Source organism: Cyphomyrmex costatus, unplaced genomic scaffold (assembly GCF_001594065.2).
Source record: "Cyphomyrmex costatus isolate MS0001 unplaced genomic scaffold, Ccosl1.0 scaffold441, whole genome shotgun sequence".
Taxonomy (NCBI): Eukaryota; Metazoa; Arthropoda; class Insecta; order Hymenoptera; family Formicidae; genus Cyphomyrmex; species Cyphomyrmex costatus.
Window position 1 is genome coordinate 1161188 of NW_017278652.1, and position 24335 is coordinate 1185522.

At 31.2% G+C, this 24335-nt stretch overlaps 2 protein-coding genes across 2 annotated transcripts in view; one reads left to right on the plus strand and one right to left on the minus strand.

The window, feature by feature from the left end:
* Positions 1 to 9758, minus strand: part of Pex1 (peroxisomal biogenesis factor 1) — an 11874-nt gene extending 2116 nt beyond the window's left edge. Inside the window, exons 1-14 of the mRNA XM_018544436.1 lie at positions 9582 to 9758; positions 8365 to 8580; positions 8173 to 8287; positions 7674 to 8057; positions 6691 to 7279; positions 6134 to 6348; positions 5532 to 5688; positions 5079 to 5241; positions 4437 to 4596; positions 3873 to 4189; positions 3501 to 3565; positions 2936 to 2995; positions 2640 to 2826; positions 2377 to 2556 (exon numbers count right to left, since the gene is read on the minus strand). Coding sequence (XP_018399938.1) covers positions 2377 to 2556; positions 2640 to 2826; positions 2936 to 2995; positions 3501 to 3565; positions 3873 to 4189; positions 4437 to 4596; positions 5079 to 5241; positions 5532 to 5688; positions 6134 to 6348; positions 6691 to 7279; positions 7674 to 8057; positions 8173 to 8287; positions 8365 to 8580; positions 9582 to 9674 — 2901 coding nt within the window. The 5' untranslated portion in view covers positions 9675 to 9758. The remainder of the gene's footprint in view (positions 1 to 2376; positions 2557 to 2639; positions 2827 to 2935; positions 2996 to 3500; positions 3566 to 3872; positions 4190 to 4436; positions 4597 to 5078; positions 5242 to 5531; positions 5689 to 6133; positions 6349 to 6690; positions 7280 to 7673; positions 8058 to 8172; positions 8288 to 8364; positions 8581 to 9581) is intronic.
* Positions 9759 to 10472: 714 nt separating this feature from the next.
* On the plus strand, positions 10473 to 17891 carry CycB3 (cyclin B3). The gene is made up of 7 exons (XM_018544426.1): positions 10473 to 10678; positions 12493 to 12755; positions 13327 to 13638; positions 13914 to 14366; positions 14475 to 14630; positions 16748 to 17028; positions 17787 to 17891. Exons 2-7 carry the CDS (start codon positions 12540 to 12542, stop codon positions 17836 to 17838), a joined length of 1470 nt encoding a protein of 489 aa, XP_018399928.1. The 5' UTR covers positions 10473 to 10678; positions 12493 to 12539; the 3' UTR covers positions 17839 to 17891.
* The last annotated feature ends 6444 nt before the right edge of the window (positions 17892 to 24335 follow it).

Genomic DNA, 24335 nt, shown 5'->3' on the forward strand with positions numbered 1-24335 from the left:
CTAAATGCGAATATTGGTAAAATCATTATTGCATTCGTTTGTCCACTGTTTGTCGACGTTTGTCCACCCGTTATTTTCATTTGTCCACCCTCCAAAAAAAAGTTATACACAAAAAAAGATTGTAACATCCCCCAAGTGATTATTTTTCGAGTTCGTATCGATTGCTTGAGAATTCATTTTACTAAATTAATGATTTTTTCGAAAAAATACGAATGAAAAATATCAAAAAAAACGAAGAACAACTGAATAATATTAAAAGAAGACGAAAATCATCATCTTCATAAGTATTTCAAGAAGCGGGAAAAAATAAAAAAATAAAAAAATACGAAAATCAATAATTTAAAATGAAGACAGTTAATTAAAACTAACGGAAAAAAAGGAAAAAACAAATAATAATCTCATAAATTAGACAAATCCAGAAAAAAATTTTAAGGATGTATAAATGCTTAAATTTTTTAAAAAATTAAGTAAAGAGAGAACCTACGTTGTAATTTTAGGGGGATTAACAAACCAGTTTGGTCTTTTCCAGATTTGTTTGTGTATCTCCAATAATTCTGAATCGCGCGCGTAGCGCGCGCAGGAAAAGGCTAGTATTCTTAAATTTTGTAATATAAATGAAAACATAAAACTGTCATTGTCAAACATCTACGTTTAACTCGATCGGTTGAATTGTAATGATGATCCTGTCTCACATGCCTTTACAATACACTCGCATTGAGAACAATTCGAAAATCAATCCGAACTATAATTGTTATATCAGCATGTCTGTATCACATCATCATACATCATAAGAAAATATTTATCTCAATCCAACGACAAATACAAATTCTGCAAGAATCGCTGAAAAAGGACCTGAGTTCCGAAACGTACGATACTTTAGTTAGTTTTATATTATAAAATTTAAAAACAACATTAAATTCATTTAGTTCGGTATAGACCGTTTATTTCTTTTAATTTGCATTGCAAAAAACGAACGAAATTTATTAAAATAAATAATTATTATACATTTATTTTCCATCGAAAGTTTAGCTTCGTTAAAGAGAAATGTGTCACAAACACTTTTATATCTATTTAGCAGAAAAATTATTAAAATTTGATTAATAAATAAACAAATGAAAATAAAATTATATATAAACAAATTAATAAATAAACAATTAAAGCATTTGCGAGGGTTGATGATAGACACGTCGAAGACGTCTGAGAGATTAACGAGCGCCATAACTAGCGGAATGGCTGTCTGGCTTTCGATCTTGCAGGACTGCTGCGGGCCTTAAACCGTGTATCATTATAACGCATAAGATAATAACCCCCTCAACGTTCAGCGAGGCGTGGGGAGACCGGGGGATGAAGCGAAGCGCTGAAGGGGGTGGCCCGGTCGCTCTCGGCACCGTGTGCTAATAAACCTGGTCTACGTTTCCTCGGTTATATCGCGGCACCTTCAACCCCCTCCGCCAACCCTCTTCGATCTCCCCCTATCACCAGCCCGCGCTCGGGCGCGCCCCCGTGTGTACGCACACCGTAGGGTGCACACCTAACGATATTATCGTCATTACGCACTATCTTACTTCGGAAGCTACCCTACAAATGATTCTCGGGAGTCGCGCGAGAAGCGCTTTTCATTATGGCGCTAGATACTACCACGACAACAACAACAAGAAAACGGTTCGGCCATTAGCGATGCGATCTGCTGTTCCGCAAGAGACTCCGAATCAATGACAGATCGATCACGAACTGACAACTGAAATTGCCTAACTAAATTGTATTTGTCCGAATATCTTTCACGAACTTATCACAGAAAACTGATTAGATACGCAAGATTTGTATCTGTTTATTTTCATTTTTTACGTTTTATAAAAATTATATGTTTTACGTTTCTACTTAGGAATCATTTCTGCATACAGACGATAAAACGATAGATATCGAATTTCTAAATCAATGATCAAACAAACGAGACCCGAGCAGTGATTAAATCAATTAACGAATAATGCATAAATAATAAACAAATTAAAATTATCTTCTTCACTTTTATTAATATTAATATGAAAAAAAGGTAAATCTAAAACATTATGAGATACATATAGTAAATTATTATAAAATTTCCGTAAGAGCTAAACAAGTTCAGAAATCTTTTCTTTCTTCTTTTATATAGGCTTTCAAAATATTAATTTATAATAATTTTTTTAAAAAAATTAATGTATAATAATTAATTTTATTAATTAATAATTAATTAAAATAATAAAAACTCAATCACACAAAATATATTTCAAAAAAAATTACCATATATTTATACAACGGTTTAAAGATGAAAATCTTTTTTGTTTCTTGAATGCAACTTTTTGATTTATTTATTTCTGTGGAAAAAAGAACTTCAAATACACTCACCGTAGCAGTCTCCAAGGCATCCTCAAATCCTAACAATTTCGCCGAAGTAATCGTTGCATTGATGTCAGCTCCAGTAAATCCGTCAGACAATTGGGCTAATATTTTCAGATCCAGCACAGCTGTATCTATATTTTGAGCATTGCATCGAATTGTGAAAATTGTCTCTCTTTCCATCTGAAAAAAATTAGTATTATCTCTTTATGAACAATAATTAATATGAAGTCGCGCTCAGTTAGGAAGGTAAAAATTATATTTACCTCATTCGGTAAAGGGCATTGCAAGCACTTGTCGAGACGACCTGGTCTTAGAAGAGCCGGGTCCAATAAGTCGGGCCTTGAGGATGCTGCCACGACCGCCACCCCTTCGCGATCTTCGACCCCGTCAAGCTGTGTCAGTAGCTGGTTCACCACTCGATCGGTGACTCCGGTACTGTCATGTCCGCGTCTAATTAAAATAAAATATACGCGTTTGTCAAAATTGAAAAACATTAAGATTCTAACAAATGAGGAATAGGATAGGTAAACATTGTAGAATCATTTGCCTTATGACTCACCTAGGTGCAAGACTATCAAATTCATCAAAAAATAAAACACACGGCTTAGCGCGACGGGCTCTGTAACATAATATATAATAGTATATAATAAACAACAATAAGTAACACACATGAGGCCGATATGTGAATAACACAGCTAATTGTAAGTAAAAAATGCCTTATTTGGGTTAGATGTTACAATTAATAATATTTCAATTAAATTTATATAATATGATACGAATTTATAGACCAATGAAAATAAATCTAATTAAATATAAGCATTACCGTATTCAGACAAAGTGGATCTTAGTGCTTAAATATTTCTTGTGTAAATTTATATAGGTATACATCTGGTTATGTAAACTGAGCGCTAATTTAATTCTTTTGGTCTTAATACGCAATCCTGAACTGAAATTATGATAGTACGAACAATATTACAAGTTAAATTGACAATTTAATGATATCAATGTTAATAAGCATCTTAAAACATTATAAAGAATTTTTCATTGAATAATACAATTTTTAAAAAATCTATCCACACAAATTCAACATTGAAAGAACAGAAAATAGTCTTGAGGAATTATACCTTTCGAATACATTTCTAACAGACTCTTCACTGACGCCTATGTACTTGGATAATAATTCTGGACCCTAAAATAAAGTTCAATATTATTTAACAAATGACGGAAGAATCACCGTATATAATCGTCATTAATTATTATTTTAATTAAATGTGAAATGATGCGTAAAATAAAACATCGTAAACAAAGCATTAAATATTATTGATAAATTTTATTTATATACGTCTAACTAAAAATTGCCAAGTTGGGTTTTCTAAACAATAGCTCCGTTGACTTCATACGTAACTATAACTATATATAACTATGAAATTATTTAGGAAATTGAAAAAAAATTAAAATTCATTTTGCGTCTGATTAAAAATAAGTCCTTGTTCTACCTTAATGCTGATCAAATTCACACCACACTCGCTGGCGATCGCTTTGGCCAGCATAGTTTTCCCAGTGCCGGGCATCCCGTACAATAGAACACCGCTCTGAAGCTTTATTGGAGCATTCTTGAAAACCTCTGGATACTTGAGCGGCCACTGCAGAATTTCCGTAAGAGAGCTCTTCGTACTCTCCAGTCCGCCAATGTCGGACCAAGAATGACCGTCACTTTTGTACAACTGTACGCCCTGCAAAGACATCGGCGTGCAACCCTCCATTGCGGTGTTAACGTCCTCCTCCATTACGATAATTGGTGTTTTCAATCTTTCTGCCGCTTTAAATAGATAGAAATGAATAAATATAACATACGATATTATAAATGAAAAATATATAGCTATAGTTACGAATAGATAGTATTATAAAATAGTTTATGATCATCTTACGATAAAAGTCATCATCTGTTGTTAAATATATTTGCTTTTACCGATCATTTTTTTCTCTTTCGGTCAAATTTTTTATTTAAAATTACTACGGTGTTCATTGATATTTTTATAATCACTCGTATATCTCGTTACCATGGCGCTTCCATGTGACAAACCGCGCCTTCTCCGCCAGATCGACGATATCCTGAGGCATCCAGCCCTCGGTCTTGTTTCCATAGTAATTCCAATTCATGTCTCCGGGCACGCACAACTTGTCCTCGAGCGTTAATCGCAAAATATCGATTCTATCCACCTGGTTAGCCACGACATGAGTTAGTGTTACGCAGAAATCAACGAGAGAACTGGCATGGGATAGGGGGAGTTTAATTAAGAAGGTGCGGAAATACGAAGACGCGTTAATCGAGAAATGCACCGATAAATAAGATATTAATACAAAGAAAGGAAGTTAGAATATATAAAATATAACTGATGCATTATACATATTTTTCTTTCTATTGCTCTTTTTAAACAAACTTCTAAATTGGATCGATCGAGTTTCGCATAAAGGAAATACGAACTAAAAAAATCAAATTTTACAATATTTAAATTAAACACGATATACAAGTATATAACACGGTCATAATATTTCGTCTTAAAATAATCTCAGGAATTTACTCTTGAGCATTATTTACTTTTCCTCCCGGTCCTGTATATATATTTTTAAATCTTCTGTTAATTTACGAAAAAATTGAAAATTTCCTTAAATTTTTCGCAATAATTTCGAATTGCCTGTACCTTCTCGAGATTCGGAATCTTCAGGACAGTCCTAAAGAATTGCACTCCTCTAGTCGGCCGTAATCTCAAACCGATCTTGCTGACATCGACACAAGTGGCAACGATTGAGATGTAATGAAATTCTTGGTATTGCGTGACGGTGTTGATCAGCATATCGGTAATTCTAAAATCAGTTTAAGATCAGTTAACTAAGGATTCGATCAAGGCGATCGTTAAACATTTTACATTAGAGAATAAATTGGAAAGTGTTTTATAAACTTTTTTTCAAAGACTAATTTTTAAAAAATAATATCTACAAATGTATCTGTGAATAGTATGAATAATAATCACGAGCATCAATTTGCAAACCACGCAATTATTAAGGTCATACAGAAATGTTTCGCCTAGCTTTTCAATGAAATCAACAATTGCCATTCGGCTTAAATTAACCAATTAACAAATGCAACTGTGTACCTGGAAGCGTTCGTCGCGTCTATCGTATTTTCCTCGTCATTTAATGACACACTGGTAATGCTCTCCAAATCGTCCAGAAACAGTATGGACGGTTGATAATACACGCATTCGTTCATAACAGATGTAATAATCTTCTGCATTGTTTCGGCCTTTTTGCCTAATTAATAATTACTGTGTTTGATAAATACCGTAAGATGTAAGTAATATTACAGAAATGTGAAAGACAGTTTCTTTAAAAAAATTTTATTTTAATTATAAATGTCAATTTATATATTAATAATTCAAATGTATGTTTGAATTGAAAATATATACGCAAGTTTAATAAATTGTTTTAAAGCGAACTCTAAAATTTATGAATAAAACAATAAACTTTTTTTCTAAATTATAATAAATTAAAATATGATTACATCAATTTTTAAATGAATTTATTATAATTTATTAAAATTAAAAGGAGAACACAGTCAAATTTTTCTACGCATATTATACAAGAAAAAAATAAGCGTTCGCATTTAAAGTCCTTAAAGATTCGGAAGTCCAAAGAGATTCATCGCAATATCGCAGTTAATTGCGCCAATTGCGCGGAAAAGCCGGCGCGATATTACCTTTCAGCGACCTGCACTCGATCATATGCGTATGCACGAAACATGGTGCCTCGCAATAACGCTCAATTAGCTTTTTACAGACGGTTGTTTTGCCGGAACCTGTGGGCCCGCAGATCAGAATGTTTTCCCGATCGTACAGGAAGTCCACTGCTCTTCGCAAACCCAAGCTAAGATCAAGTGCGATTTCGCAATGTTGTAGAATATCCTCTATACACCTGTAATTTTTTTATTATACACAATATATAAATCTAACTTAAAAATTTGGTTTATCTAATACTTGCGGCAATGATTCAAAGCCATAATTATTATGAACAGTAAGTATAGCTTAATTTGATCATAAGTACGAAGCACCCCCACAATTGACGTAAACGTTCTAACGAATTAAACGGTTAATTAAACAGATTTTATTAAAAAATAATTTATTTTTTATATTTTGTTAGTCCTTTATTTACTCTTATATTTTGCTTTTCCATTTTTCCAAGAAAATGCAATAAATTTAGGGTTTATATTAAATATATTTATGACTTATAACTCATAAATATAATACGTCTTATTACCTCATGGAAATTTTCTCTATTCTTGAATTTTGTTCAGGACAATTCTGACAAATTTTCCCGTCGCTCGAATCCGACGCAGACGAAACAAAGACGACCAAGTCTTCCGCATCCTTTCCATCTATTGTCGCGTAATCGCAATCTGCGGGTGACATTCGCACGACGCACTGTTCATCATCATCGAATAAAATCGTCGCACCCGAATTAAGCAACAACGGCTCGTGTCTCGAATAGAGTTTCACGTAATTTTCGAAAACTTCCGGCGTTACCGATTGATTGAAGGGAAAAACGTTCACCGAGGACGGCCTTGACCGTGATTCATCTCCCTCGATCATCTGCACAATCACTCTGCTTCCAGCTTTCAATCCTAAAGTGATCCTCAAACTCGCTGACACGTACATGCAGGAGTGGATCGAATTCAGATCGAAATACTCCCTGTCTAGCGACGCAGAGCACTTGTCCAAGATGTCTTCGAGAACGTAAATTCTCGCGACAAGTTCTTGTGGAGGCTTGAGAGGATCATCGTCCTTTATGGAATCCGTGCTGGTGGCGTTAACATACTGCCGATTTTCTGGTACTTTTTTTATTTTACCTGCGAATGAATCGGTTTTAAGTCTATTTACACAAAGAATGATTTTCCTGAAGTTTGTAAAAATTGCACCAGATGCAGATTTAAAAATATAGTCTTAATTAATGAGAAGAATACAATACAGTGAACTTACAGATATTGATATCTTTCGACGTAGTGAATCTATATTGAGAATAAGTCGTATTGTTTCGATTATAATAATAATACAAAAAATTTAGACATTCTAGACTAAATCAAGCAATTAACTTAAGTATCCAATGTAATTATTTTCAGATATGTATCTGATCTAATTTTTATATATGTATACAAGTACTTCAGCAAAACTATTCTTTCTGTGTACAATAAAAAATTAACGCTCGCGAATTTTAAATAAAATTCATTTATGTCATAAATTTACACATCATTATTCCCCTCGGTTTTATGTTTCTCGGCACACGGCTCCTCGGAATCAGAACGTGATAGGGACCTCGCAGGATCATGTCGTGGGCATTGAATTGATCGAAAGATCGGAAGTCCGGTAGAGGATACACACGGAACACGCGAGGCGCGCTTTTACTGCGAAAGCTCTGCAGTAACGCATAATTTGCGGCGTTGTCTCTTAAAACGCGAGGATCTTTTCTTTTGGCGAAGTAAGGAGAGATCTTGGCCAAAGGATTGCTTATCTTCGTGTTAGCCTTTTCAATGACCGCGTCCTTTATCGTCGCGCTTGCGATTGCATCAAGCACGTGCACTTCTGAGAATTCCTCGAGCAGCCCGTACGCGAATTTCGGCTCTGAATCCTCTGCAAGGATCACATATAGAATATCTTTTAATTTGTATGCCCTTTACATTGTATATAAAGTAATATAGAAATATATTTAGATAATTTAGATATATACAAAGAACATAAAACTTGCCCGCAATGAAAGTCACGGTGGAGAACTTTGAGATCCACGCCACGAGCGGCTGTCCTTTCGCGACGATTCTTACTTGGCTCAGGAGACTCGATTGTACTTTTTCCATTTGCAATTCCTGTTATCGCGAATACAGACAATCGATTAATTTATTCATCATTAGCATAATAAGTCGATCTGTAAGAATTATCATACCAAAAGTTCGCGATCATTTGTCGTGCAAGGAACAATCCGAACGCTGCTTAACGAGGGAACGCTTTTCACAGAGGACACGAATACTTCGTCTCCCTCTTGGATGTTTAAACTTCTCGCGAATGTAGCACCAATACAAAATGTTTCGTCATTATTAACGCGAGCGATGCAAGAAAGATAGTATTTCTTTTCATTGTGTGATATTTCGATTGCATTTTCCTGTAATTAAGTTGTCGCTAATATTATCAAAAAATCTAAAGAATTTTTATATTATTAATTATTGTAAATTATTATTAAATTATTTTACATATCATATGTGTAAACATCAATCTGTATATAGATTATTAAAGCCTATATTTTTCATTATATACTGCATAATCTCACTTATATATATATATATATTATCAATATTAAAGTCAAATATTTCGATTATTAAAATTAAATATTACAATCGTAAAACTTATATCTAATTACTTCTTTATGTATTGTATTATTCAATTTATAATTATTTTATTTACATATATTACATTGCTTAAATTTTCATAAAAAAGAATCGTGTAAACTTAACATAATATAAATAAACAATACGTAAAAATTCAACATGTAATCTTAAAGTTACTTGGAGGCTTCAAAAAATTCGAATTTTTTAGCCTTAAATGATAGTTTATAGTCTTAAAAATAAGGTTCTAATAATAGTTAAAATTAAAAATTCATATTTTTTTAATCAAGTTTCGAGCCAGTTTAGTGAAGCGTATCTGTAGTGCCGACGAGCGGTTCGGAGCAATTCCGAATACCTGAACTTGAAAAGTAAAAAGTTAGGTCGATGACTAACAGCTTCGATTTTATACCTGTAGGTGGCAGTAAGGTTTTCTTAAGATCTTTTTGAAATCATATGTTACACAGATAACGTTAGAATACACAATCCTGATAAAAACTTTTATTTTACTTTTTATTGAAAATTACTCTTTTATCGAACTTAATATAAGATCATTCTCAAATGATACTCGCTGTTATTGAATTAAAATTTTGTGTTAAAACTTCCTATCTATAAGTTACATAGTTGGTGGTTCATACCACGCTCGCAACAGCCGTAACGAGCGCTAGTGCGGTCGAGAGAGCGCGCGGTAGTCACATGACACTTTGTTTTGACAACGGAAAGGTTTGGTAGAGGTTGGGTATTGATGACAAAGATCGCTGCATTACGTAAAACGAGAGCTAACCTTAGTTTCCAAACGGCGCAACCAGGTAGTCGACAGATGTGCGAAGCAATTATTCGCCGCGATGTACTTCACGACGAAACGCTCGTATTGCATCTCGGCGTAAACGGCACAGTCAGCACAGTCATGAACGAATGAAACATACAGTCTAATGACGTGCTTCTCTGTAAAGGGAATCAAATATACTTTGCACTGCTTTGCACTAGATAGCCGCCGTACTCTCTATACAGCGACTGAAAATAGGAATTGTGCTCTTTTTTTTTTTTTTTAAACAGACTGATAATTTACATCTTTATCTCGAATATATTGATTGGACAAATCACAGTATAAAGCATTCATATAGTGATGTTTATTTAAATTAATTAAGAATTTAATTAAGAGTATAGATGTAAGTAAATTTTGTAAAATAAATTTGATTTACATAACAATTTTGTAATGAAACTATGACATAATAAAACTTTGTATTTTGGAGAAAAAATATAGATGCTATCTAAAAAGAATAATTTATAATATAAGAAAATATCAACAGCAGGTAAAAGAAGTCTAAAAAAACATTCTTTACCTATATATAATAAATTTATATGTATTTATCTTTGATTGTGCTATTAATATTTCATTGAGATAAAAAAAAGCACAGTTAAGAAACTTAGCAGTTTGAAAAGCACAAGTGGTCCCCCCAATGAACCAAAGTTATCTCTGATTTTTCTTCGAAAGATTTTTAAAAGCTATGCGATCTCTAGCGACCTGACTTAACGCGTCATCGCGAGATGTCGCCCGCGGCAACGCTGCCGATTGGCCCGGAGCACTCCACGCCGACCAATCGTCACGCTGCAAATGACCGTAACTGTGAGTTTGAACTAACTCAACTCAATGTTCAGTGTGACCGAGAGAACGAGAACTGTAGTCACCGGCCAGCGAGTTGGGGGACGCGCGAAAGTAACGGCGAGATTGCACAGCTGTCTTGCGCGCGGCATGCGAGGATCTTATAAACAAGTAACCTTTCGCCGTTCACGCACGGATATACGAGCATTCCGAGTCACTCAAGTACACCATTCGCACGTTCCTGGTACATGCCAAGCGACACGCACGGAAAATACACGGTGAGGCATCCTGTATCACCCATCGCAACTCCACCATGTTTGCTCATATATATTTCGAATAAATATTTTGTTCGCGTCCTTTATGTCTTCGCGTGGGCCAGCCTTCGACGTCGCGATTGTTTTCAGTTATCTCCCGAACCATCGAAGGTGACGGAATAACGATCTCACGACCCCGAACGAAGCCACGAAGTGGAGCTCGGTTCTTCTCTACTTCCCGCGTTTTCTTCCCCAACACACGCCGTCTCGTGCACCGAAAATCTATAAAATCGACGGATTTATCACAGAGAGTTATTTAAATTTCTATATCAACAGAAGGCGAGATAATTCTACTTCATTTTGGAAACGAGTTCGATGAGTTTTTCGGTACAATTCGTATGAGAAACGTATGCCGAATCATACGACCGAATTCTATGAATGTCCCGAATCAAAAGAGTATCTTGAATCTACTTGGGAAAGAATGTAAAATGTTTCCATAACCTCGTTGCATTTCTCTCACTATTTCTAATTCAGGAATAGTCTTAATTCTTTTGCATAAGTGGACTTATAACTATTTTATTGCAGCTGTTTTTTTTAGCCACTGTTAAAACCCACATTATTAATGAAGTATTGTATATTATTAATATACTGTATATTATTAATTACACTAATTTTACATTTAAAAATTACTTTAAATCGGACCATGTGTCTTCTAGATTTTTGGATGCCGAAAACGATGCCGCAAACGAAAATATTCCAGCATGTCAGATTTCAAAGATAATTGAGATTTAATACTTAAAAAATCGTTTTTTTTTTTGCGATATTTTATATTTTTTTTATAAAAATAGTTAACGTTATCTTAAAATTTCAGGAGTCATAAATGTATTGCTCATCCTCTATAAAATACATTTTTTTTTATTTCAATACCTTATTTTTCAGCCATGTTATGAACGATTAAAGATAGGAACTATTTTGAATGTAGGGATTCCATCTTATGTGTTCCTATTTTTCATTGTTCATAGCATGGCACAACATGGCTAAAAAAATAAGGAATTGAAATAAAAAAATTTCATTTTATAGGGGATGAGCAATACATTCATGACTCCTGAAATTTCAAGATAACGTTAACCTTCTTTATTAAAAAAAAAAAATGTCAAATATCGCAAAAAAAAACGATTTTTTAAGTATTAAATCTCAATTATCTTGGAAATCTGACATGCTAGAATTTTTTCGCTTGCGGCATCGTTTTCAGCATCCAAAAATCGTTTCTCCACATAAGCAAAAATGTTAATTTTATACAAATAAATATTTAAGACTGTTGCATCACGCTACTTGAGAGATGGTGGTCAATCAGTCCTTCATTAAAAAGCAAACTAAGTAACATATTAGTTAGATAGCTGGATGGTATTGAGTGACTGACAATGAGAGATTTCATCAAAATGTTAATCAGTAAACAAACAAAACAATGTTTTTGGCTAATAACATATAAGTAATAGTAAAATACAATCATCAAAAAGTAATACATATTCTAAGTATAAAAAATGTACAATAGTCACAGACTAAAACTAAATTAAAATTACTAAGGGCTAGTTGTTTCATCTTCAGATAACTATATGGTAATTTAGCTATTGAGTAGACAAAAGAGTAAGAAAGTAAGATAGTGAGAAAATTAAGTTTATCAAAAAGTGGAACCAACCCAGCCTAGATATGATAAATAAATATTAGCAAATTGCTATGTCAGAATTTAAATTATCTGTTTCTGACTCACTGTACTCTATATATATTATGTATATATTATGAATTAAACTTATGTACTAATTATATCTAATAAATAACAGCAATTAGATACGGAACAGAAGCACCAAAGTTTGTCATATCCAAAGAAATGGCACCTCCAAAAGTATTTCTTGGGCAAAATAGACAAAACAACACTGTAACCTTGAGGAAAGGAATAACAACCAGAAGTCAAAATTCTTTATCGAGCAATGTATTAAAACAATCCAACAATGGCAGAGAAACTCGCGCCAAGCGAAAATCAGATGTATTTTCGCCATCTAAAGAAAAAGCGAACAAGAGATACGCTTTTACAAATATTACCAATGTAAATACTCTGCAATTATTATAACAAAATATAAATTTATACCATAATTCAATGATTAAATTTAAATGCAACTTTTGACTATATTTTTATGTCTACTAACTCCTTGCTGTTTGTATAACAAGTTGTTGAACATATAATAATAAAGCATGCAAGGCTTTGTTTTTGATATCATAAATATAATTAGATTAAATATTCGATGTAGGAATTTTAATAATAATAACACACAAGACACTATCTAGACGTCATATTCTTGAAACAAAACTTCACACATTATCTTAGTTATGCAAATCCAATGGCTTGTTGTGAAAACGCAAGTAGCAGGAAGAAAACAGTAGATAGATATCAATACGAAAATCGAGCCAACAACGACTTAATTCCGACTACTATTTTAATTTGTTTAAATCGTATTAATATAATTAAATCGTTTAATGTAAATAAAATTTTAATAAATCAATTTAAATAAAAATTTAATATAAATATATCGTATAATATAAACGTTTTAATGTTTAATTTATTTTTATTTTATTTTATTATTTATGTATTTATTTCTTTTTATATTATGAATTGATAGGCCATTACTACATCGTTAGTAGGGCATAATCCAACAAAAAAGGTAGTTATTCAGCCCAAGCCAGCTGGAAGTAAAGTTGCTTCGCAGAAACCCGCAGATGTTACTACATCAAAAGTTGTACCGGCGAAAGTAAAACTAGCGCCTCGTATTAAGCCTATTCTTAAAAAGGATGATAAAACAGAGACTATTAGCAAAGTTGTAAATAATAGACGAAGTGCAGATTTAGAAAAATCAGAGGATAATTCTTTATACGTCAGTGCTTTGGAAGACATTAATGATAGTATAAAAAAGACTCGCAGGAGTAGCAACAAGGTAAACTGCAATATTTTATGTATTACGTTTTAGAATTCACGTTTTCATTCATATAAAATTAAAAAAACCAGACTAAAGTAAAACTTAGACTAAAGTCATTTTATAAAAAATAATAAAACAAATTTTATATATAATAATTTCTTAAATTAAAAGGCAGGATTGTACTATATATTATATTTTTAATATTTTACTATTTATACTTTATATATTTTTAATACACAATATTTTATTTTACTTTATTCTGTTTATAGTAATAGATTAAATATATATTATAGGTTGATGAAAAGACAAACGACAAACCAATGACGATAGCTGAAGAAAATGAACCCACATCCCCTACGAATGAGAATAAAGTTTCAACCACTGTGTTGATTGCCATACCTGTAAGAGTATTACCCGAAGGCGTTCAGTGGGATTTTGATGTTGAAAACTGGCTAGACCCATACCAGGTATCACACTATGCAATGGATATTTTCGAGTATCTAAAGAATCGAGAACATTTATTCCCTGTCGGCGATTACATGGACCGGCAAGTATGTCTTTCGCAATGGATGAGAGCACTATTAGTCGACTGGATGGTTGAGGTTCAGGAATCGTTTGAGTTGAACCATGAGACTCTATATCTGGCTGTAAAACTTGTCGATTTATATCTGACAAAAATGACAGTCGGAAAAGAGACTTTACAACTGCTCGGCGCTGCAAGTCTTTTCATAGCAAGCAAATTTGACGTAAATTTTATAATTATATCTCTATCAAACTTTGCTTAATAAAAGTGTACTCTCGTCATGAACAATAAATAAGTTCGTGTGATAAAAACTTCATAATTCTGGCTTTAGGAAAGAATACCACCAATGGTGGAAGATTTCTTGTATATATGTGACGGCGCTTACACACAGAGAGAGCTGATCAAAATGGAAATGAATGTTTTAAAAGTAGTCAATTTTGACCTGGGAATACCTCTTTCTTATAGATTCCTTCGGCGTTATGCCAGGGTAAGTTATGCACAGAGTTCTCAATTTATACGTCCTAGGATTTAAATGAATGTATTAGACGTAAATGAAATAATTTTCTTTTAAAGAAAAAAAAGATAGATTTTATTATTCGAAATAGATTTAAAACTAATATATTTTTTAATCGATAGGAATTAATGCGTAAAGCTTTGACTAACTTATATCGTTAGTTATAATAACAATCATTAAACAAATGGGAAGCTTCATATTCGATTCCTCCGAATGGCAAAAACGCATCTGATATTTTTCTTTTATAATATGTAAAAAATCTCAAACATTTTTGTTAAAAGTTCTGGGTCACGAGCGAACACATTTGACATCTGTATGTATTTGTAGAGGAAGTTAGAAAAATAATAATATGGTTTTAAGTCTTAAAAACAGGAAGAAAAAAGAAACTTTGATAGAGAGTGAATATTATCATATATGTGATAATTTAAAAAACTTTTTACTAATAAATTTAACTTATTATAATACTACTAATATTATATATTTTATAACATTAATGAAACTTCCTTTTGTGTGTCCAGGGTACCTCCCCGTCAGCTTCTTACAGTCCGTAACTATAAACTAGAAAGGGTATATATATTTTTTTTAATTTTTTCCCGCAGAATTAACTGGCATAATTAATTTCTCTTTTATATTCAATATTTAATATTATTATAACTGATTTATACAATTTGTTATAAAATTAATTTTTGTAACATGCTTTTTATGTCAGAAATATTTTTCGATGTTCCAATCTTATTTCAAATTGTTATTTTCTTGCTAACTTTATTAATTTAGTAAGAGAACAAATGTGACATGGTGTCATGTAATGTCATTAATGTGGTAACTAACCTAAGACATGCCAAACGTTTAAACGCAAGAATAAAGTTGTTGTCTGAGCATATTAAAAATACTATTTTCTTGACAGTTCTGATGATGAAGTGAATAGTGAGTAATAGTGGTAACTGAATAGGTCGTAACTCCATTTCGAATCTGAATTAAGGGAATAAAAGAGTTACTTTTTCGTTATTTTTTTACAATTACATTTTATAATAACAATTTGATAATTATGTTGCAGTATTTGATAACTATAACGATAACTACTAAACGCTGAGGTTTTGCTAAAGTTAGGAAAGTCACTTAAAAGTAAATTGTCACCATTACGCGTTACTTATTTAAAAAAAAGTATAATAATAAGTAATGAGTAACGTCATGCAGTTAGGGAGCTTTCTTTCTTACAGTCGAATGAGAGGGGAATACTCGAATGTGATTGGTTAATTTTTACAAATTACGGCTATGGCCAGTATTTATGCTCCATTACTCCTTACAAACTATTTTAAAAAGTACCGAGTTACAGATTGCGAATTATTTTTTCAGTAACGAATTACTTTTCTAATCTGTTATTAGTAATTATTTATTATTCCAATTCTAGTATTATATTAGCATCATAAAAAATTCACAATGTCATTACTAAATCATTATTACAACAAGGTAATGTTAAACGAAGTAATGATGATTACAAATAGTTATTCCCTTGTAACGATACTCCCCTAAAGAGCATCTTTATTTCGAGCCTGATAGGTCAATTCTAAGCAAATGTATCGTTAAATCGTAAAATCACAAACTGTAATGCTTATAACTTTACGTAAACTTTTTACAGTAAATTTTTTGCTACTCTTAAGATTTACGAGAAATAGTAAGTATTTACGAACGATCGTATATTTTGCGATACGCATAGAATTATAATTCCTAAATCTATTTTCGACGTACATAACAATACCTACTTACAAAAAAGTATATGATTTAACATTGTTCGCTCCTGGCCCATTTTACTGAAGTATGTATACATTTTATATAGATATATATATATATATATATATAATATACACATACATATATATATACCCTCAACTATATATAAAATTTAGTGTAGACCATAAAAGAAAGAATACAATTATATTAAAGAAAGAATACAATTATATAAAAGAAAAAATATAATTACATTCTTCTATTGGAGATTATTTACTTTAGTATTTTAAAATTTAATCTCCAATATCTGTTTTAAAAATCTGCTAGGATCTACACATTAACTCAATCATTATTATTTGAAATAGTGTGCCAAGGTCTCTATGCCCACGTTAACTCTGGCTCGGTTTATATTGGAACACTCGCTGATGGATTATACGGTGATCAGGTTTAGTGATAGCAAAATGGCAGCGGCGTCGTTGTTACTAGCATTGCTAATGAAAGATCTAGGAGGATGGAATCCAACATTAGAATACTATAGCGGTTATAAATTGGACGACATAAGAGACATTTGCAATCTTTTGAATCAAAGTTTACATAAAAAACATAAAGAAACATTAAAAACTGTCCGCAGCAAATATAGCCACAAGTAAGTATTTAATTACCTTTATTTTATGTATTATATATTTATTTATATTAAATTATTTCTTTCATGGATTTTATATACGAGTATATATATATATTTATTTATTTATTTATTTATATAGAGTAATCCTCTTAAATTGAAAAGTTTATATATTTTACTTTTTATTTTAATGATACGAAAAATGTTTTAGATGAAACCATTCCGTTTCTATTTAAAATATTTTTTATATCATTAAAAGTAAGTGAAACATTCAAGATCATCAATTTAAGTGAATCATCTTGTGTGTGTGTGTGTAAGATGTTCGGTAACTTTCGTGGCAACACTCGTATGCAGATAGAGCAGACAAAATAAGTCAAAAGATCCTGTATCATTTTGCAATTTTGCAATAGTTAACAAATAATTATTAAATATCGCCGAATAAAAGCACGAATTCACCCAGTCTACCATTAAATTCACGGTCAGATTGTGATCGCTAAACATGGATTTGTTTATTACAAACGGCAAAAAAAAACCCCCGCTTTGGATGACCGTATCTTATCGCGCGCTTTTATTAAACGGTAGGCCTGACGAATATGCGCTTATTCAGTGATCCTCAGAAATTAATATTTCATTAACTATAGCGAAAATTGTAATATACTAAAGGACTTTTCCACTTTGCATATGGGTAATTGTCGAAATACGTATTCTGAGACATCTTGTATACATATAAAACGTATTTTTCGTAAGTTATCAATGTTCATTTGATTTTATTTGCATTTTAGGATTTTCTTTGAAGTTGCGAAGCTGCCCCTAAAAGAAACTTTAAACCTTTGAATAGAAAAAAAAAGTACAATTCAGAATGAAGGTGCTCCCATAAGATGCAAAACTGAGGAACATTCGTGATTGATAGTGGCTTTATTTCACCAATTCTGCTCCGCTAAAATGTGTTTTCCTACATCTCATTCTCATCGAGCAGAATTTACGAAATGTGCAATTAACGCTGACGAATCGCAAAAGCCTTTCCGTAGATCACTTCCATTAGAGCTACTGGAATAACGTTTGTTATTGACTCGCATTGATTATGTATTTCCAAGTTCCGCTTAATGAGACATAAGGGAACAAACTCCTGTGAATCGAAAATCATACCTACAGGGATGCCTGCCGACTGTGTTTTCTGTGTCCATTTTGATGTACATTTTTCCCTATATTCACGACATTCATGTTTTGACCGTATTGATCTCCGTATTTATTTGGAGATTAATTTAATAAGAAATTAATTTAATTTAATAAGAAGATACAGAAACGCCTAGTAGCTACGCTCTTAAACCTTCGACTCGTGATCTGTGGTTCGATTCCACCTGCGCCTTGCATATTGTTTACGGTTCTCGTTCTGACTGCTCTTAATCAACACTTCAGCATGTGGTCTTGTAGAAGACAAGTTTTCTTCGTTTAAATCGGATTAGCATCGTTAACGAGATTAGTTTTTACAAGCATACATTCACACACACACACACACACACACATAAACGCATGAATCTGTTAAAAATTAAAAAAAAAGCGGGAAAGAAAACAAAATCGGTGAAATAAAGCTACTACCAATCCATGAACGTTTCGTAATTCCACATATCCCATTGGAAAAAAAAGAAAGTGCTCCAAATTCAGTATAAATACAGATAAATGAATCATCTTGGTAATATGACACTAGAAATTAAGACTAGTCGTAACATTTATTGGACAGGCTTAAATGTTTGTTAAGTGTTGTAATATCAGCATGCAAAATAGGTGTTACTACTCTCTAAATTGTATAATGCACAAAACAAACACGGAAACGTAAAAAATCTCGAATGTACGTCAAAAAGTTTTGTCGCGAAACTTCACCGAGTTTTTTTACGGATACACTAGATAGCGTATTGACTTGCTTTATTATTATTATTTATATATATGTATATGACAGTAATCTCTATATCATTTTACAATCTTTACTATTTGTATAAGTCATTTTACTAATTCTTTTTCTTTTTTTATTAAATATTTATTTTAGCGCCACGCTTTTATATCTTGCGAGATGAATTCTCAACCCGAAATATGATATCGGGTTTTTTTATCAATATGCGAGACCAGACTAAAAAGTAGTGCATATATGGTTAAATTGACTCATGAACGAAAAGATGTATATTTTCAAAATTTAAGAAAAGAAAAGAATAAAATTGATCTATTTTTTTACATAATCGCTTTGTAATCCAATAAATTGTTCCTAATAGATTAGAAATTTTTTTTATACATGACACCATTGTTTACTTAGCTTTGCCTACGGAAGAATAAGATGTCTTACAAGTCAAGAGAGGAAGTACAAATCGCACATTAGATCTGTCGACCTGAATTGAATCTTTTACTTCTGTCACGGCAATATTCCAAAATTCGTACATAATTTTAGAGCAATCGAATTCACATGTAACAAAATTTTAATGTTCAAAAAAACCTCTACTCTTTGAGTAACGGCATTCATGCTCTAAATCGGACTTATTCAATAATGGTCACGAACTAAACGATTCGAGTTCTCTAACGTTTTGATAAAGAGAAAACAAAAAATAAATCCTAAAGCTCTGCTCAATGATAGGTTGTCCTAGGGGTTTTTTTTGTTTCCTCAGTATCTTAAACGAAACTATGAAGAGGCGGATTCGTAGCTGTGGCAAATAAAATCTTAGACAGGTCTGCTCTAAAGTCTTTAAGTAATGACTAAATTCTCTTTTTCACTAGATCTCACACATTAGTTCTAAATAACATAATTTATATGTATATATATATTTTTTTTAACTACGGTTTGAAAATCATTGATTAGAGCAAAATTTTTTTGCACACTTATTAAAATAAACACATGAATAAACACAATATAATATTCTGTCCTCCATCTTGTTCCTCAGGATAGTTAACCATATGCGTTGCTTTTTAGCCTGTCTCGTAATTAATTTTAACTTTTCAATGCCTTTCACGATAATATTTTAAAATCATATTGTCGATCGTCGATTGATAATGTGAACATGATTATGCGCAAGCGAATGACTGTATGATAATTCTCACCGAAGATATCGTCATATAAAGAGTGTGGCGCGTTGTTATGTATCATTGTTGTATTTACAGTTAGGCTTCCAAATTTCTTTCTCGTCAGGATCAAGATAGTTTTGTTTGTCTTTGCACTCCAGTCTCCATACATTTCAATATTGACAATCTAATCATTAAGATATGATTGGAAGCTGAACAAAAGGAAGAACGTAGGAAAACTAACTTATACCTGATAAGGAAATGCAATGGAAGCCTAACTGTATGTGGATTGAATGAAGCTTATGTTATTGGATGAGAAACTCTTGATTTTTATTACGGTCTTGAATGAGAAAACGAAATATTTATCGCAGATAATCAGATGATGTAAAGATTCAATTGAGGCTAGAGTATCATACGTCTCTAATTTTAGAAAATATCTAGCGGTCTAATCTAGGTGTATTTATACATTATGCAATTTGTTTTAGATTTAAACTCCTACTTTGTTATATTTAGCGAAGTAAGAGACCCCTTTTCTATCAAAACTCATAATTACTAAATTCATGTGGTAAATATCAACTGTTTCTATTGTTAAATGTATACAAGATATATCTAAAATAGGGGCAGCAGAATACCGATCATATATCTTAAACCGGAATCGTGAAAAATTGAAAATTTATTTCCGCCATGGGGAAAAAATTGATCGGTACTCAATTAAGCTTATCATTAATTTATTAATGAAAATACACCTACAATTCGCTATTTTAAGGATTGAAGAAAAAGAAGAAAAGTTGATTTATATATTCTTATGTGCCAAAACATAAGTTTCAATGAATTCGGAAAAGAATCGCAATTCCGATATTTCGAAATTTATATAATAGCGCTGGATGACATAGTTCTCTTTTTCGAACGAAAACCTTGAGGTATATATCAATAGAAATCGAAAAAAGCCATCTGTGATATCAAAATTCGCTCATAATATCGCAAAACCGAAACGAGTGCATTTTTCTCTTTCCGAATGCAGGGTGGTCAACAAATCCTCTTATATGAAGTTGAATGGCTGGTATAAAGAATGAAATAAGTCCATAATTTGAACGCTGTATTTTGAATATTTTGCGTCTAAAATGAACCTATCGCATTCTTACGTTCGACGGGGAGATCTTATTATTTGACACTCTTAAATATAATCTATTTGTATAATTAATATTATTTATATTTTGAATGTGAAGAAATACAAAACCATTAAAAAATAATATAAAAATCTTTTAGCATATATAAAAAATAAAATACTTAAGAAACTAAGAATATATATATATATATATAATTACCTGGTAGATATATGTTTTCGATTACTTTCATAACTAAGTTTCATATATGACATTCTTTGTATTTCTTGATAAAAATATCAAATATTCAATAATGAATATTTGATATGTATAGCACATTTGACAATAATGACTAATTATATTATACAAAATGAAACAAAGGAATTTATGACTGCCCAATATAATACATAATAATATAATTACTCAATATTTATACCATTACTCTTAAGCAAAAGTATAATAATGTAATGCGCAACTTCAGAATTGACTCTCGTTAGATTTCTTAGTTACCTCAAAAAAAGCGAATATATAAAGTAAAAGTTATTACTGTACATATATAATCAATCACAGATTTTCATCTGTATATATATATATATATTGCACCCATAATTAATTAGGACAAAATCAAAGTAAATTTATGTAACAAATATATATATATATATATATAAAAGGTACATGCGCGATCATAATATTTGGTCTAACTAAATTAAGCCAGTGTGTGTATATAATATATTTTTTTACTATCAATAAATTAACGTTTATTATGCTAAAATAAAATGTGTGTATGTGCACTCTAAATGAGATGAATTTAATAAAATCATAAGAATATACTTTATTAGTTCGTTATGTATTATTTTACCAAAACAAATATTAGTTCCATTCAGGCGAATGGAATTTTATCTTTTATTATCAATTTGTGCTAAGTCAAATAAGATTATTAAATCAAGGGGCTAGATTTTATAAGGGGATCGCGTGTGGATTTCGCAGGATAAGTATTATCCGTAGGGCTAATTTTGGACATCGCTCTAATTTCAATTTTGACGACTGATTCTTGTAAAAACTTTCATAGTGCATCTTTTTTGTCTTTAAATCAAATTTGTAATTTTTTTTGTTTTCAAGTTATAAACAAAAAAAATAACTTTTAAATGAAAAAATTTCAATAGATTTTTGAGTTCAACTCGCCATATCTCAACCAAATATGAATATTTCTTTGAAATTTTAACAGGATAAATTTCAATGTTTCTCGAAATATAGGAGCACATAAAAAGTTTTTGAAACATTTTACAACTAAATGCCGAATTTTTCAAAATGTTCCTCTCGAATTCATAGTTATTCGTTCGATCACAAAAGTTATCGTACAAATGTTCAATTTGTCAACTTTTACCAGTACTACAATTTATTAGTTAAGTTTTTTTTGGAAAATTTTATTATTGTAAACAAAAATATTGTTTTACACAGTCTGATTAAATGCAAAAACCCAGAGAATTTGAATGGAATCACCTAAAACAGATTGATTAATTGGATATATCATTTTCCTACGACCAAAGAAAATATAGTCTGTAAGATGTTTATTTGTAATCTTTTTAACGAAGGAAAAAGAAGACTAGAAACTGTACAAAAAAAAGTATTATCAAATAATAATTTAGAAGATCTCAGAGAAAAACATGACAATCACGTTGTTAAATTAATTGATGAACTGAAAACTATGATTGTATACCACATCGAAGTTCACATTATACTCGAGAATCTACATCATCGAAATACTTTAACAATCAGGAACGATTTTTGTATCTGTACACTTTAGAGATCAATATTTGCGAATCAATCTCTATTCTAAAAGTAAATTGTAACTTTTTTCTATAAATTTGAATTTCATAACTTTATTTACATGTTTTATATGCTTTCATTATAAATGTTTTGTTAATAATTGTTATATCAAGAATTATAATAGAACTGTGTCACAATGGAGAATGTAATAGAAACGTCAAAATTTCTTTCTAGAAATTATTTACTATTATATTGCGCGCTTTTTAAAGCTTTCCATAAATAAACAAACAAACAAACATACTTCAAATTTAGTAAAAATCAGGTACGCACTTATTACTACTAGATTCAATTTTTATATAAAAATTTTATATTATTTGTATTAATTAACAATATTTGCAACTTTAAAATTACTATTGACTTAAGAAGCTTATTACCATTTACAATTACAAGTAATTGTAAGAAAATAATACTATCTGTTCATATATTCGCTATGCTCTCGAATATTGTTAAAAAAAATTTCTATTTAAATCTATCAAAAAGATAACTACATGAGTGTATAAATTAAGTTCCGAAAAATTTGTATGAGTTTCAGAAAATGTCTTTATAAAGTGTTACGTAAGTTGTTAAGGTGATTGAAAGTAGACGACATTTATATATTGCATAAAAGTAACATTTTTACGTATCATTTAGTAAATATTTTACCGAGATTACATTGGACATTAGCAGCAACTAGACATTGACCAATTCATCCTTCAGATTCGTGTCGTTTTAAAAATTTGAATAAGTATCAGTTGAGTTTGTGCGTATTACTGGCAAAAAGTTGTGAAGATGGAGAATGAATAAATACATTTTCGATATGTATTTTACTATTACTGCGATAGGACAAAAGTGACGCGAAGGACAAAAGTAAAGACTATGCAAGACTGCTGCCATAAAGCCGAATTACTGATGTATACTATTAGACAATTTAAACCGAACGCAAGTAACCATACGACGAACAAAACAGATGATGTGTTTTATTAAAACGCTAAATCTTACACATCTTTGGTTATCTAAAAAAAATTGCACGCGTTTGCAGACTAAAAAAATCACGTGAATGACTTCTTTGCTTTCAAACCAATCAAGTTCTTCCAGGACGGAATCTTATAGTTGCCTAAAACATAGATGAAAGTAGTACAAAACAAAAAATTATTTTGAATAAAGTTTTCATTTAGTATTCTAAAATTGTTTCAGTTGTTGAACTAAAAACTCATACAAATTTCTCAAATAATCCAATAGACTATGATATTTGAACAAAAAATTTATCATAATATTACTCCCTCTCTCTTTCTCTTTTATCATTTAATTATATATTACTTTTTAAAAAGTTTACTTTCTTTATAATAGTTCATTGTAAAGTACAGTGTATCTTCTTAATTTGCT